General features: G+C 44.5%; 1 protein-coding gene and 1 pseudogene across 12 annotated transcripts in view; both read left to right on the top strand.

Annotated features, from left to right (window-relative positions):
- LOC130708688 (collagen alpha-3(VI) chain-like) lies at window positions 1–7,575 on the top strand (annotated as a pseudogene).
- COL6A3 (collagen type VI alpha 3 chain) overlaps window positions 1–15,814 on the top strand; it is a 93,692-nt gene that overhangs the window by 16,707 nt on the left and 61,171 nt on the right. For 7 of the 12 annotated variants that reach the window (XM_057551149.1, XM_057551158.1, XM_057551151.1 and 4 more), the window contains 3 exons: window positions 7,582–8,184; window positions 11,835–12,419; window positions 14,118–14,717. In XM_057551149.1, coding sequence (XP_057407132.1) covers window positions 7,582–8,184; window positions 11,835–12,419; window positions 14,118–14,717 — 1,788 coding nt within the window. The remainder of the gene's footprint in view (window positions 1–7,581; window positions 8,185–11,834; window positions 12,420–14,117; window positions 14,718–15,814) is intronic. The other 5 variants (XM_057551156.1, XM_057551155.1, XM_057551159.1 and 2 more) reach the window with 3 other exon arrangements.

Below are 15,814 nucleotides of genomic sequence, written 5' to 3'. Positions count from 1 at the left end.
ACATCTCTTCATTTCATTAAAAGGAACAGTATTCTCTGATTTTAGATCTTAGACGTCATGTGCTGAATATAGAGCTTAGATAAGCTTTGAAGAGATAGCCAAGCCATTGACTACAGGATGTTCATTTATTTTACAGACTTTTTGCTCCTCTTTATCCAGTGAGAGAGAGATTCTTTTTACTGAAACTTGGGTTTGATATCTTGGCGGTGGTTGGCAAGTGGTTTGTTTTTACCTTGGGTGTGAGCAGAAAGTTTGTGTCAAAAATATTTTACCATCTGAAGAGCTTTTCCACATTTCTCGCACTGGTTGATGTCTGAGCACATAAAACCCAGAGAAGACAATGGTTGAGAGTAAAAAATTAATTTTCCCTGACAAAAACAAACACAAATGTCACCATTTCTTTCTCACTCTGGACAGGAAAAGACATTTTTCATCTAGAATCATCAAATCTTTAAAATATCAGTTTCCCCAAATTACTTAAAAATAGATTCCCCCCCCCCCAAAAAATAGATCCCAACTAATCCTATTAAGAACTTGCTCACAGAGTTTTAGAAAAATGAGAAATGGTTCATGTATTGTGAGCTGGGAAGTATTGACTTGGGTCCCTCTCCTTTGCTTGGAGAGCTGAGCTTCTGATGGGGATTCTCCCTCCAGACCTGATAGTTCTTAGATGGTGGCCTGGTGAGGACCACCTCAATGCCAGGGGAGCATGGGTTGGGGCATCGGGTCAGCCCCAGGTGAGTAGAGTCCAGGGCCCTGCTGTGCGCAGCCAGCCTGGCCCAGTGCAGAAGGGCACTTCCCAGCCACCCACAGCCTGGCACTTGGAGTCTCCTGCTCCTACTTTTGAGAGAGAACTGGATTCATCTTTGAAAGAGATGAATACTGTTCAGCATCTAAGAGGGCTTAGATGGCTCTGAAAATGTAATGACGAGTTAGGGTACCTTTCTTCATGCGAAAAAGTCTGAAAAAAATGAGACTTTGCCTTTCCCTACAGTTATACAAGTCTTCTTCACTTAAGATGTATTTATGACATTTATTTTTCGGGCAAATTACCCAAAGCATGGGAGGTAAAACAGTAGTATATTTAGTTCAGGTAAAACAGTAGTAGATTTCAGTATTCTATCTTGTCAGGGCCAAGTTTCAGACCCAAAGCTGAGGAATGGATTTCTAAAATGATGCTTGGTTACCTGTGATAGGATATCCTTCCTGTCCGAGCAGGTGGGTCTTGGGGTTCAAACTACCACAAAGAATCATCTAGAGTTAAAGGACACCCCAGGGAATGTTTCTCCCCATTGTGGAACCTGCTACTGGTCCATGTATGGCAGTCATTGCATATGGAACTTGGCCCAGTGACTGGGCACCGGCAGCTGTTGGGTCCATGTGTCCAGGTCCCTGTTTCTCAGGTAAGTCAGCGTCCCCGCCTGTTTCACACATGAGGTGTAAATTATTTAGTATCAGCACAGTGGAAACTGAATGAGTTGAGGAAGGCTTTGCACTGATGGGAAGTCATTTCTTGAACAGGAGAAACATCTAAACCAATGTCTTTTTTAAAAGATGTCATAAATGGCGCTGCTGCCGATATAATATTTCTAGTGGATTCCTCTTGGAGCATTGGAAAAGAACATTTCCAACTTGTTCGAGAGTTTCTATATGATGTTATAAAATCTTTAGCTGCGGGAGAAAATGATTTCCGTTTTGCTCTGGTCTGGTTCAACGGCAGCCCACATATCGAGTTCCTGTTAAATACGCATCGTTCTAAACAAGAAGTCCTCTCCCATGTTTCCAACATGTCTTATACTGGGGGAAGCAATCAGACTGGAAAAGGATTAGAATACGTAATGCAAAATCACCTCACTGAGGCTGCCAGAAGCCGGGCCAGTGATGGAGTCCCTCAGGTTATCGTAGTGTTAACCGATGGACACTCGAAGGATGCCCTTGCTCTGCCTTCAGCGGAACTTAAATCTGCTGATGTTAAAGTGTTTGCAATTGGAGTTGAGGATGCAGATGAAGGAGCGTTAAAAGAAATAGCAAGTGAACCGCTCAATATGCATATTTTCAACCTAGAGAATTTTACCCACTTCATGACATAGTAGGAAACTTAGTGGCCTGTGTGCATTCATCCATGACTCCAGAAAGGGCTGGAGGCACAGAGACCCTTAAAGACATCACAGGTAATGGCAACATCGCCAAGCTGCTGCCTGCCTCGCTCTTCTTTGGAGATAAACTTGGCAACCGCTGGTGTTAAGGCAATATTATGGCTAAAAGATGGTGGGCGGATTAGGGAAGAGATGCCCGTTCACAGGTCTAAAAACAAAGGTTTGAATATTCTCTGTAGTCTCCTTCCAAAACAGAGCAATTCACCTATCTTCAAGAGGAATTCTTTGCTTTTGAGACAATTAATATTCTAACTCTAAAAAAGCACATCCTGATATTATGACCCCACAAGAAGTTGCTTCTATCTTCCTTGGACAAGACAGACTCAGCGTGGCTGGGCAGGCATCTAACAAAAATCCCTTCATTGTTCCTGGGATAGAGAGCCCGTTTCCTTTAAGGAAAGCTGAAAGAGCTTGAGTGGAGGGGGAAGGGGGGGTTCCACTTTTGGGTCCAGTGAAGCAACATGCAGAGCTCCTCTCTTTGACTCTATGGGATTTATTTCAGAGATTTGACGGAATTAGAATTGTGAGAAGCCTTAGAGATGATCCAGTCCAAATCTATTTTGAAGAAATTGAGTTTTAGAGCTGGAGGCCCTTACATGTTGGCTCTGGAGTGGGTTTTCTCACTTCTCCTCCACGCTGTCACCATGGTTGTGCCCATAGAGATGCTTCTGATTCCAATGGTCCTTTTCAGTGCCACTCTGGAAGTACTGATGATGCAGCGACTTTACATGGATGTGTTCGTGCATGGTGACGTGCATGGAACTAATTGCCTGGCAAGTCACTTAACCAGTCACACCTATTAGCTCTCTTGCCAGTGCTAAGTACCTAAAGACTGATAGGGAAGGAATTCCACAGGTAAATTTCAAATGTATTGCACCACAGCAATTCTGACCAGGGCTAGGCTTCCTCATCAGCGATAGGCAGGACAGAGGGACCTCCCTGTGTCACAAAATGAGTCCACGTCGCCAACTGACAGTGGGTAGCAGAGAATTCTAGGAGAATGGGCAGAAAGCTAGGGTGGCGTCAAGGGCCTCAAGGGAGAGATGAGCTCCAGAAGGAGAGACGTGTGTCCCCCAAGATGAAGGGAAAGGAGGAGAAAGGGATCATATTTCTAAGATATTGAGGTGGAAAGGGGAGAGGTTGAGAGTGTTCAGGTTGAGTTGGCATCAATCATCCAATAAGAGAGGATGACAGAGGGAGAGAAGCAGTGGTGCTTGGGAGCTTGGAAGTATCGAAGTTATTTTTGAACAGCTGCAACAGGGCTATGAGGAAAGGATCACAAAACGTTCAAGAAGCAACTGCTGACTTGCAGTGATGTTCAGTTGTTGTCAGAGACCACAGCCTGGGGTCTTGTCCATGAGCGTGGCTCCCTGGTTTTCTGAAGGTATCTCAGGCACTCTTGGAAGAAAAAAGTTACCAGGTTGGAGCTTGCAAAGAGAGGATGGTAGAGAGGCAAGAAGATCTTCTTGGGAAGGAAATTTACCATTGCTAAGATGGTAGCTAGTAAATTCCTGAAACAGCCTGCCCTGGGGACCTGGCTGGGCGGGGAAGAAGATGAGAGCTGGAAGGGGCTGGGAGACTTCTGGAAAGCCAGAGGAGCAGGGGCCAGGATGAGGGGGAAGAGACTTAGAGGCAGTTGAGGAGGAGTCCAGAGAAAGGCTTTCTGGATTATGATCAGAATAATGGTGATTTTTAGGCAAATAGTACTAGACATCAGTTTTTCATAAGAGAGATTCAGAAAACGAGGAGTGGGGAGCAAGATGAGTTGATGTCATTAGATAGGAGCCGGGCAGGCAGATCATGGTTAAGAGAAGGGTTTCAGGACTAACCAGCCCCAAGGTGTTTCAGGAGATTGTTCATAAAATGGTTTCCCCAATGGTTATCCGTGATTTCAGTTTTGATAGGGGTGGGAGGGCTCATGACCCTACCAGTGGTTCTACTTCTAATAGAGAGGGGTGAGGCACAGTCTGGATTATTTGCATTAAACCTGAATAGCATTCCCTACTTCAAATGATGTGTCTCACCTCTGCCTTATGACACTAGTATCGATCCTGCCAATTACAGGAAAAGAAGCTGGACCCTGAGAGCACCCCAAACCAGGCACTGCAGTTTACAAGGAGGTTACAAGATGGCAGCTCTAATGACCTTTTCCATTTGCTACAATGTTCTCAGCATCAATAATTCACTAATCATTGCCTTTCTGAATATAGGGATAATAACTCATCCATGTCAAAAAAATGAAAGGGATCAGGAGAGAAATGGAACATCTTCTCTTTATTGGTGTTTTGGCCAATTTAGGAAAAAGGGTGGACGAGTTTGCCATTATGTTTAACAATTATATAAATGGATAAACGATTAGATTACCATATGAATGCTAAATGAGCCTGTCAACATAGTCTGTTTCCACATAGATGACAAAACCTTTGTTTTTATGCCAAGAAAACATCTCTGTCTTCTAGTGTCCAAGCCACTAGCAGCACCAGGGTGGAATATTAATCCATTTATGTTGTCTTTTCTAATTAACTTCACTCTGCAATTCTGCCAGTATCATGTCCCACTGCATGTTCCACAGCAAAAAAAATAAAATAATAAAAATTCTCTGCTTATAGTTGTTGGGAAAGGTAGTCAGGAAGGCATTATGGAGCTTGCTAATAAGTTAGGGCCATTTCTTTCCGTTTCCTGCCCACTAGGTAGGTAACTTTTTCCCATGAATATATATATGAGGGCCACTGTTCTAAATGAACTGTACTCAAGTAATCACTGAAAGTTGTGTTTTTTAAAATCCCTTTTATCAATGGATATAAAATACAAAAGCTTTACTAAAGCAAAAGCTAAAGTTGACCTATGTATCAGTGAGGATGAGCTTTCTTTTCTTTGCAAAATATAAAGATTTAGAAAACTCGCAAAACCTATCTGCAGTTTTGTGTTTGCATAGGAAATACAAATGTGATCTTTTAAATTTTGCTTGAAAAAAGGAAGCATCCCATGAGCTAAGGAAAGCATTGTGCCCACACCAATGTGCTCAGGAAAGTAGTGTTTCCAACGATGTTGAAGGAACCTATGATTTTTCCATGGATGTTTCAAAACTTTTCCATAGAAAATGCCACAGATGGTGTGATACGTGAGCCATAAAAGCAGAAAACCAGACAACTTCACATTTTAAATTTTAGAAAGATCTGATTCCTCTTAGAGTTAATATTGATCCCTGGTATGCCTTGCTGTACACAAGAACCGGTGTCTCTTGTGTCTGTCTGAGGCTTCGGCTCTCCTGGATAACAGCATGCCCTTGTGTGTCCCATCATCGTGTGCATAAGAGGACAACGTGGTTTTTTCAGTGATGACAAATTATCCAACATTTTTCTATGACCTGCTGCGGTTCAGCTTTTTAGAAGAGCAATAATCAAGGGTTTTCCCTCAGTGTTTGTTTATTTTATTTATTCTATTGTGAACCGTAGTCAAAAAGTAAGTAAGAAATTAATAAGGAATGAGTCATCTGTGATTTAGGGATCGTTCTTCTTTTATTGATCTTAGGTTCAGAATTAGTCCTTCCTTTAAAGGTCTCGGTTTGCTGAGTAAGGGGCAAATCTTCCTTTGTCCCTCAGGGTCATTGGTTTAGGCCTGGGAAGTGCTGAGGAATTTTGTGGTATGGTTTGCTGAGCCTGGAGCTCCCGGCACCGTGTGGGCTATTTCTATGGCTTGCAACATAATTCACACTACTGGCACTGCACCCTCCCATAAGATCCTTCAGGGACCCTATGGTTTGGTTAAAGAGTAGCAGATGCTTTGGAATTCTTAGCAAATGCTAAGTTAATATCTTATAAAACCTTATAAGATATTTTCACATTAGTATCTTTCCCTATGAAAGGAATTCCTCTGCAAAATTGTTGTTAGGGGTTTCATGTATGTAAGGGGAGAAAGAGAGCAGTTCTGATTCCAGTAATCCCAACTGCAGCCATCCTTGGCTCAGATTACCCAAGGGGAGAGCTTGGGTAAGAATATCATTTCACTATAGCAAAATTCCTTAATTTCATGAGACAAGATTTGTATCCTGTTTCCATTGTGGAAATAAAAGCAATTTTGTCGGTACCAGGAAAAATTAATTTTACATATAAAATGTTCACTGTCATTAAAAATATCAGAATGAATGATTGTTCATATAATATTACAATTATACTCCAAACATAGCTTCCTAAAATCCAGAATATAAATACCATATATGCTCACATAAAATCTCTTCCTATTCCTAACACACACTTAAGTTATTAAAATATATTTGCTAGAATAATTTTGCTTTTCAAATCGTTTAAATCAGCCTGATTTAAACATTCTAGCAGATGAGCCTTTGAAATATTCCACCCAGGTTCGTAGTTTATTGATTGCCATTCCTTGCTCAGTGCTTCTGTGAAATTCCCATTCTCAGTAACAGAATGGAAGTGTCATGTTTGCCATTGTGAGGAGAAAAGAGATCTTGGTCAGCCTTTTTATGTCCATTTGTATAACTCCAGAGCTAATTCTGATTCAGGGTTTACTAGATGCCCATGGTCCTGCCAGGCACTCGGTCTAGGATGTCATAAAAATAAGGTTGGATAATTATGTCATGACTGGTTTCATATCACTCTGCTTAACATTGTTCTGCATTGTGTGATTGAATATAGAGGCAATGGCAAAAATAAATGAAGAAAACATTTAGCTGAATCCCAGACTTGCATTTGAGTTTCACGCAACTAAACGTCATTTGAGAAACGAAAATCAAACCAAAATGGATCAGGGTATTTTTGAATCAAAACTGTAAATGTTGTGTGAGTTCTTCTTTTCATATTCCCAAAGTGGTAGATACACAGCCATTTTGGTTTTTAAAGTAAAAAAGAAGGAACAACATTTGCTCAAGGAATCAAGTGTTTAACATACTGGGGTGATGAATCACCAAACCCTAAATCTGGGATTCTGTTTTGTGCTGTGGATTTGGACAAAGAAAATTCTTATAATGACTTGAGGATTATAAGAGAAATGTCCTCAAATTAGAAATCATCTTTGGACCTTTGTTAATATACTCCTTTACTTTCTCCTGTAGGTATGGTAATGCATACTTCCATGCAACTACAGTTCCCTCCAAATTTAGTAGAAAATTTCAGAATATACCCAGAAGTTGAATATGTTTTGAAATTTGACTACAAAGATGGCACAGAAGAAAATTTGATATTAAATGCCCCTACTTAACACCATCATTTCTATTAAGAAGTTGCCTCTTATCCATTCAGAATGCAGAACTAAAAGAGAATTTCACATTCCTTAATCAACATGTGTTTTGTTTGTCCATATTTCGTGTTTCTTATTGGTTTCCCAAGAAACATGTCAGAACACTGAACGGTGCATGTGGTCACTTGTTCTAATGCTTTCACATTTTTTGCATTTCTCTCTTTTAAAGCACAAGACTCTGCTGACATTATTTTCCTAATTGATGGATCAAACAACACCGGAAGTGTCAATTTTGCAGTCATTCGCGACTTCCTTGTAAATCTCCTTGAGAGACTCTCAGTTGGAACTCAGCAGATCCAAGTGGGGGTGGTCCAGTATAGCGATGAGCCCAGAACCATGTTCTCCTTAAACAGCTATTCCACCAAGGCTCAGGTTCTGGACGCAGTGCAAGCCCTGGGGTTCATCGGTGGGGAGTTGGCCAATGTCGGCCTTGCCCTTGATTTTGTGGTGGAGAATCACTTCACCCGGGCAGGGGGCAGCCGAGTGGAGGAAGGGGTTCCCCAGGTGCTGGTCCTCATAAGTGCTGGGCCTTCTAGTGATGAAATCCGAGACGCGGTCATAGCACTGAAGCAGGCTAGCGTTTTCTCATTTGGCCTCGGAGCCCAGGCCGCCTCCAAGGCAGAGCTTCAGCACATAGCTACCAATGACAACTTGGTGTTTACTGTCCCGGAATTCCGTAGCTTTGGGGACGTCCAGGAGCAATTACTGCCGTACATTGTTGGCGTGGCCCAAAGGCACATTGTCTTGCAACCGCCAACCATTGTCACCCAAGGTACGTATGCTTTTCTCACCATCTGTGTGGTAGTGGGGTGTCTGTGTGTGGTTCTGTAGAAGTCAGGGGGGCACCTTGCAGAATGATTTGCCTCGGGAGAACCCGTAAGTACCCACAGCTGAGTCCTTCCAAGATGAGCTAGTTATTGGATGTGGTGTCTGTGACGGTTGCAGTGTTCCAAAAAACCCAGAGACCTGAGATGGAGTGAAAAGTTCTTGTTAGAGCATGAGTTGTCAAGAAGTGTGCTTTTAAGGCTAATTCAACAAACCTGGTACGTTGAGGTTATTAAACATCGTCGAAAGACCTACTTATAATGCAGTCATCCTAAAAATGGATCTCAGGGGATCATTACGGTTCCGAGACAGTTACTCCAGGATAATGGCATTGAGCTCTAAAAATCAGCCCGTTAGAGTGTGCTGACATGTGAGAACTGTCTCCCCAAAGTCAGTTTTGTGATGCGAAGCAGGAGTGGCATTTCTGGAGGTAAGAAATAACAAAGCACTCACTTGGGGGGATGTTTACGAAAACCTTGTTTCCTGTGTTTACTGAATTGTAGGGTAGCTCTGTTGACGGAGAGATTATACACTCAGATGGGAGGCCTTTGGCAAAAGAGCCCAACTGGAGTCATTTTAAAAAAACAGATAAAGCTAATCAAGTCACATAAGAAAATACATTTCACGGACATGGGAGGTGGGAAGAGTATTTAAAAATTTAAGTAAGAACCCAGTGGTGCTTGATGCTGTGGCAGGTAAAAATCTGGCAGATCCAGGTGGACCAGGTTACATCACTGGTGATCTCACCCATCTGTCAGGGATTTTATTATTAATGCTTTTAGGCATATTGCTGGGTGGGGTAAATTAAGAATTGACGCAAAATTACATCCGGAAAATTCTCTTGATATTTCCAGACTTCCCTCTGATTGGAATACAATCTATCAATATTAAGGTTTCTCTGGGCTTGCATGCTTTTGGAAACAAAAGAATGACTTCCATAGGTTTTGTAAACACTCAGGAAGCACCACGGCTGCTGTTCAAAGAGCGGGCCTTTGGTCCTAGGTCTTATGTTAACCAGCTGTGTGATCCTGGGCAGCCCACACAGACTTTCTGGGCTCCAGTGTTTTGAATTGATGACAAAGGATGAAAGGATATTTCTGTTCCAGGAGAAGTTGCAAGTTCATTTTTATCTATGGCAGTCCAGACCCTTATTTCAGCTTTCCCCAGCTAACTTTCACTCCTCACTTACAAAACCGTCTTTAATCTTTGTGCTTCGTCTGTAAATATTCAACAGATATTCTTAGTTATCAGGTATGTGCTGGACACCTTGCCAAGCACTGGGGACGCAGTGCTGGTGGACCAGGCTGATGTGGCCGTTGGCTCGTTGCAGAATAATGGGGAGATGATAGATCACAAAAACGTGAACCAGCGACCAGAAAGCTACTCCCAGAGTGAGACAGATGAGGACGATAAAGGGGGCTGTCGTGGAAAGAAGGGGGAAAGAGAGCTGTAGGTCAGGTGGCCAGGGAAGGCTGGTGTGAGGAGCTGCAGGGCAGAAGCAGACGAGAAGCAGAAGGAACAAGGTACCAGGCGTGGCGGTCAGTCGTGCAGCACGAGGGAGCCTGGCCGCACCCAGAACTGTCGGGGGAGGCGGGGCTGGAGCTCACTGATGCCCGGAAGCCTGGAGAAGCCTCTGGTTTAGGGCGTGAGCATCACCAGCTTGGGTGAAGTCCTCCAGTGGCTTCTATTTTTTTCAGTGAAGCTGGAGGGATAGGAAGACCTGCTTTATTGGAGGTCAGGGTCCCCAAGTCACTGAGAAGAATCACCTAAGAGTAGCCTTGAGTCACCCTAAGAGGAGGGTGCAGAGGAAGACAGCACCGAGGAAGGGCGATGGGGGCTGGACGTTTGCTGGAGGAGATTTTGCTTGGGAACAGGAGCGTGGGAGAGAGAGGACTGCCACGGACCTGAGCTTGCCAGGGCTGCAGGGGACTTGGCATCCTGTGGGTCAATAGGGAGGTGAGGGCTGAAGTCGACTGGTTACAGGACCTTCAGGGTCCCCTTGGTAAGGGGGTTTCACACCCAGCCCCTGCAGAGCCGTGTGAAAGAGGGGAGACGGCTCTGTTGGCATCTCACAGCAGGAAGAGGAGGACTCTTACTGGAGGGGGAGGGAGGAGACAAGGTGGGGGTGAGTCAGCCCAGTGACCAGGGGATGAAAGGGATCTGCCTTCCTCTCCATCTATCCATGTGTTGCATACACCTTATTGAATTCAGGAAGCTCTGCATTTATCGTTTCAACTCCTACATCCACGGTATGGAAGGAGCGTGTGTGAGAGTGGGTGTTTCCAGGTGTGCTCGCTGTCTTTGTATGTGTCTAGAGAGCACACATGTGGTTAACTGCACAGCTGTTTATATGGCTTTTAGGTGTATATGGAGAGAGGGAGAGGGAGGAAGCAGGGGGTGTGGCTCTCAGGGTCTCTCAGCCCCCCCGTGTAGGGAGAATCCACGTGTCTGCAGGCCTCGATGGAGAGTTGGAGGACTTGGAATTCACTGTTTACACCACGACTTAATGCCAAAGCAGTGGTCCCCACGCGCCTGTCCCTGAATGCTTTGTATCTATGGTACATTAACATGTTTTCTCTTAAAGAGGAGAGTTTGGACCCATGCTGTCAATATAATCAAACGTCAAGTGAACTAAAGTGTTAGGTGCCGTCCATCTGACTGCAGGCATTAATGAGGCCTCCTCATATCCAGATGATCATTTAATAAATTGCAAACACTCCTGCCTCTGCTTGAACCATTTACGATCTTACGAGTCTTGGAAGCCTTCTCCGTTTTCTGGATGGGGTGCTGTGGTCCGATATGAGCCTCGGTTGCCGAGACTCAGGTGTGCTGCCTGGGTGTCGATATGGCAGGTGGACACAAGTTCATAGTCACTTGGAGGCAGTGATCTTGTTAAGGTGTTTTTGCTTTGTGGTTTGTCTTTGGATTATCATAACCTTAACATGTAACGTGGGACCTGCACAATGCCTCTCTCTTAAATACAAATACTTCTGGGCCACTTGCTAGTTTTGACATCGATTTCCTTTTTATAAGTTTATGATGCCAAATAATTGGTGTTTTTTTCCCCTTGCCTGAAAAAATCAAGGCATGGACAAGAGTACCAAAAGGAACAGAGGTGCTTATGCTTTTTCAAGTTTTGCACTTGGCAATAGGTGTTCATGAAGTCAGGATTGTGAAGCACAGGGCTCTCCGAGCAGACACTGATTGCTTCTTTAATTATTTGAGCTACGGCTTCGTTCTCACCTCTAAAACCCAAGCTATGGATTTATGGTAGAAAAGAGCTTTCTGACATTTTTAGTGACAATATGGTAAATAAGCGGCAAATAAACCTACATTGATTTTTGTGCAACTATTTTGTAAAAAGTACTAAGAGAGGGTGGGGGTTTGGGGAGCGCCACTTGCCAGCCGTAGGGAAGCTATAACTAACGCAGCTATAACTAATGGGTGTGTTAGGACAAATTCCTCAGGGGCTTCCATGGACTTGACATTGGCCAGGGCAAAGGGAACTCTCCTTGGGTGGTGTTAGCTGTGTAGAGAGTCATACTGAATGTGATGTGTAAGGCTATTCTACTCACCTTGTCACGTTGCTACCTACAGTCATTGAAATCAACAAGAGAGACATAGTTTTCCTGGTGGATGGCTCTTCTGCCCTGGGACTGGTCAGCTTCAATGCAATCCGCGACTTCGTTGCCAAGGTCATCCAGAGGCTGGAGATCGGACAGGATTATATCCAAGTAGCAGTGGCTCAGTATGCAGACACAGTGAGGCCGGAGTTTTATTTCAATACCTACCCCACCAAGAGGGAGGTCATGACCGCCGTGAGGAAAATGAAGCCCATGGATGGCTCGGCCTTGTACACAGGCTCTGCTCTGGACTTTGTTCGGAACAACCTGTTCACGGAGCCGGCCGGCTATCGGGCCGCCGAGGGGGTCCCTAAGCTTTTGGTGCTGATTACAGGTGGTAAGTCCTTAGATGAAGTCAGCCAGCCTGCCCAGGAGCTGAAGAGAAGCGGCATCATGGCCTTTGCCGTCGGGAACAAGGCGGCCGACCGGGCTGAGCTGGAAGAGATCGCTTTCGATTCCTCCCTGGTGTTCATTCCTGCTGAGTTCCGAGCCGCCCCTTTGCAGGGTGTGCTGCCTGGCTTGCTGGCGCCTCTCAGGACCCTCTCTGGAACCACTGAAGGTGCGGTGTGGAGGGTGTCAGACACATAAGAGGGCTGTCTCCAGGCAGAGTCTTTGGGGAAAAAGCAAACCCAAGTTTTATTTGTGTTCAGCTGAGAGACACCTTTTAAATGATGGAAACCATAGCAGCAAACAAGATTTATTTCGGGTTTCCTTTTACCCTGACTTGGGAAATACATGACTTAAAACACCATGTGATACAATTGTATGTCTTAAAATGTCATAAAATAAGAATCGTGTGACTCAGGCTATAGGACCAGAGACCACCTGTCTTTGAAGCTTCTGGCAGAGGAGATCATCTCTCTGTTCTGATCCCTCTTGAGGTCCCAGTGTTCTGTCTCTACTGGTGACTCCTGTCCAGCCCCCTCCCCCCTCCACCAAGATGAAGCCTGGCTCTTCCTTTCCCAAGTAGACAGTCCACTTCTAAATGGTCCAAACCTAAGCAGCATAGAGCATTCATCCTCTGTCCTCTCTCTTTAAGGGATTTCCTTCAATGGGGAAGCATAGTGAGGGGATGCGTGTGCAGATAAAAACCCAGTGGTTCTCCAAACCCCTCATTTATTATGGTTATCACTGAACAGTTATTTTTAAAGACAGGATAACGGTCAATGAGCTTACGAATTGAATCAGTGCAATTCACCGTCCTTAAAGAAGATGGATATCACAGAAACAAGCTTTTCCGCCTCACAAACTTCACCACTGGAAGAATGTTCGGTGCATGACCTACGGTGCATGGATGCATGCTTTCTCCTCAAGCTCTCTGATCTTCTAAAATCCTCTCTCTCTCTCTCTCTTTTATTTCCTTAAGACTTCTAATCCACACTTTCAGAGCCAAAGTTCAATTTGATAGAACATAGGATATAAGTAGTTGTTAGGCTTCAATTTTAGTGAAACCTCGGGGAAGAGATGGGGAAGAATTTGGTGACATGTGTTGGGGAAAACACTCTGATTTTAGAATTGTACTTTCGATTCTTTATGAGCGCAACCTCAGCCAAGCATAGCAAAGAGTCTCTTTGCATTTTAATGTGTTTCCATGATCCTGTGATCTCACTCAGGAGGAATCCCCATGGACACTTGTTGGATTATTGCCTGGCAATGCCGTGACTCTCCTATGGAAGAGTCTCAGTAGAGAATGACAAGTGGGCCTCCCTAGGAATATTTCAAGATGAGAATAGCCTAATTTTGTTGATTTTTTTAGCCTTAGGGAACTCATGTTCTCAGGTTAACTTGGGCTAAGCCTTCTAATCTATCTGTAAGTGGAAATTTCTCTGTAAATGTGCAGAGGGAAACCCAGGGGGACCCAGTCTCGCCCAGGTAAACCTGGCTCTGAGCGTGGTCATAAGCCGAGTGATGCAGAAAGGAGCAACACCCTTGCAGAATTCATTTCCAGGGAAGGAATGTTCTGTTTCAAGGATTCTGATCACCTTTGTTGGTTGTAAACATTCTAGCTTTTGGCACTGTATCTCTCTGTGAGCCAACTTGGTTTCGTAATGTCGGCTATCAATACTCCTCACAAACACCAGCCCCCACTGGAGGAAAATATGCAGCTTTCTGCCATATTTTACGAGATGGACGTGCTTGGCCTCACTGATGTTCTCTGTGTTCTACATGTTGGCATGTGTGCCTGGGCTGTGGGCACACATGAGGAAGCCCTCTGCGGTTGTGTATGTCTCACTTTGTTTTCTGTGCTCCACTGCAGTTCACGTAAACAAAAGGGATATCATCTTTCTTTTGGATGGATCGTTCAACGTTGGAAAGACCAATTTCCCTTACGTGCGGGACTTTGTCATGAACGTAGTTAACAGCCTTGATGTTGGAAGCGACCATATTCGTGTCGGTTTAGTGCAATTTAGTGACACTCCGGTGACGGAGTTCTCTCTAAACACCTACCAGACCAAGCCAGATTTGCTAGCTCATGTGAGGCAGCTGCAGCTCAAGGGGGGTTTGGGCCGGAACACGGGCGCAGCCCTAAGCTATGTCCACGACAACCACTTCACCGAAGCTGGCGGCAGCAGGATCCGGGACCAGGTGCCGCAACTCCTGCTCCTGCTCACAGCCGGGCAGTCTGAGGACTCCTATTTGCAAGCTGCCAATGCCCTAGCACGCGCAGGCATCCTGACCTTTTGTGTGGGCACTAGCCAGGCCAATAAGGCAGAGCTTGAGCAGATTGCTTTTAACCCAAGCCTGGTGTATCTCATGGATGATTTCAGCTCCCTGCCTGCTTTGCCTCAGCAGCTGATTCAGCCCCTAACCACTTATGTTAGTGGAGGTGTGGAGGAAGTGCCACTCGCCCAGCCAGGTAACGCTCTCCGACTGCTCCGGGCTCCCTCTTCCCCCCTGACACCACTTTGGCAGGCAGATGGCCCGATCTGAACTCCAGAGCGTGGCAATAAGCTATAGAAAGATGATGGGCTCTCTTTGGTTGAAGGATTTTGAAGGGGGGTTTGAGACACTGTACCAGCAAGCTTAGATGCTCTGTCTAAAGGGTGTTGGTTCATGAAAGAAAGTCTAGAAAATCCAGCTTATGTTCTGTCCAGGTTATCCCACTCTTGATTCAGAAGCTTTACTTATTTATTTATTTTGCCCCAATGCCTCTGAAGATTCTGGTGAGCAAATCCAGATGGAAATGGGAGAAAAACAGAGAAAGACAGAGAGAGATGGATTCTCTTTCATACATGAGTATGCATTGGGAGCATTTAAAAATGGAAAGGATTTTCCTGATATGATATTTTTATGTTCCAAATCTGCTGTATCTAGAAAGTTATTTGTCATAAACCCAATGAAGGCTGTATCTTTATGTGATGGCAAAACGGCTTCCAAAGGAAGTCTGGATGGTGATGATGACTGCAGATTACTAGGGTGATGAGATACAGACTCTTAGATCTACGAGTGGCTGACATCACACAGATGGGTAGCAAGATAGATCCCGCTGAAACATAATCAAAATAGTTCTAAGAACCGTTTGTGCCGAAAATAATGTTCACATGACATGCTGTAGCCCCCTATGTCCGTGTTTTCTGTTGTCTGATCACAGCAGATTGGAAATCACTGACAGAGATCCTGACCCACAGACCGATAATGGACACTATTTTGGGTTCTAACCCATAAGCTCAAATTTAATGAAAAGAGAATCTAATTAGAGCATGTCTATGTGTCAGGTGGATAACCCATATCAGCCTTTGTCACTAGAGACAGATCAATTTTTAAGCAGAAGAAAAACAGGACCATATTTTCCATAGTTCTCTTTGTAACAATTTGAAAACACTGTCTGTTCTCCTAGAGTGGTTGCCACATGATATAAGAACAGGACCCTCTGGGCTTTTCTTTGGCCTGCTTTGTTGAGGAAGCATGATGTAAGGTTGGGCAGACCAATCTAGTTGTCCTAATCCTGTGCAT

This window comes from Balaenoptera acutorostrata, chromosome 8 (genome assembly GCF_949987535.1).
Source record: "Balaenoptera acutorostrata chromosome 8, mBalAcu1.1, whole genome shotgun sequence".
NCBI lineage: Eukaryota > Metazoa > Chordata > Mammalia > Artiodactyla > Balaenopteridae > Balaenoptera > Balaenoptera acutorostrata.
This window is presented reverse-complemented; position numbering and strand designations above follow the sequence as displayed.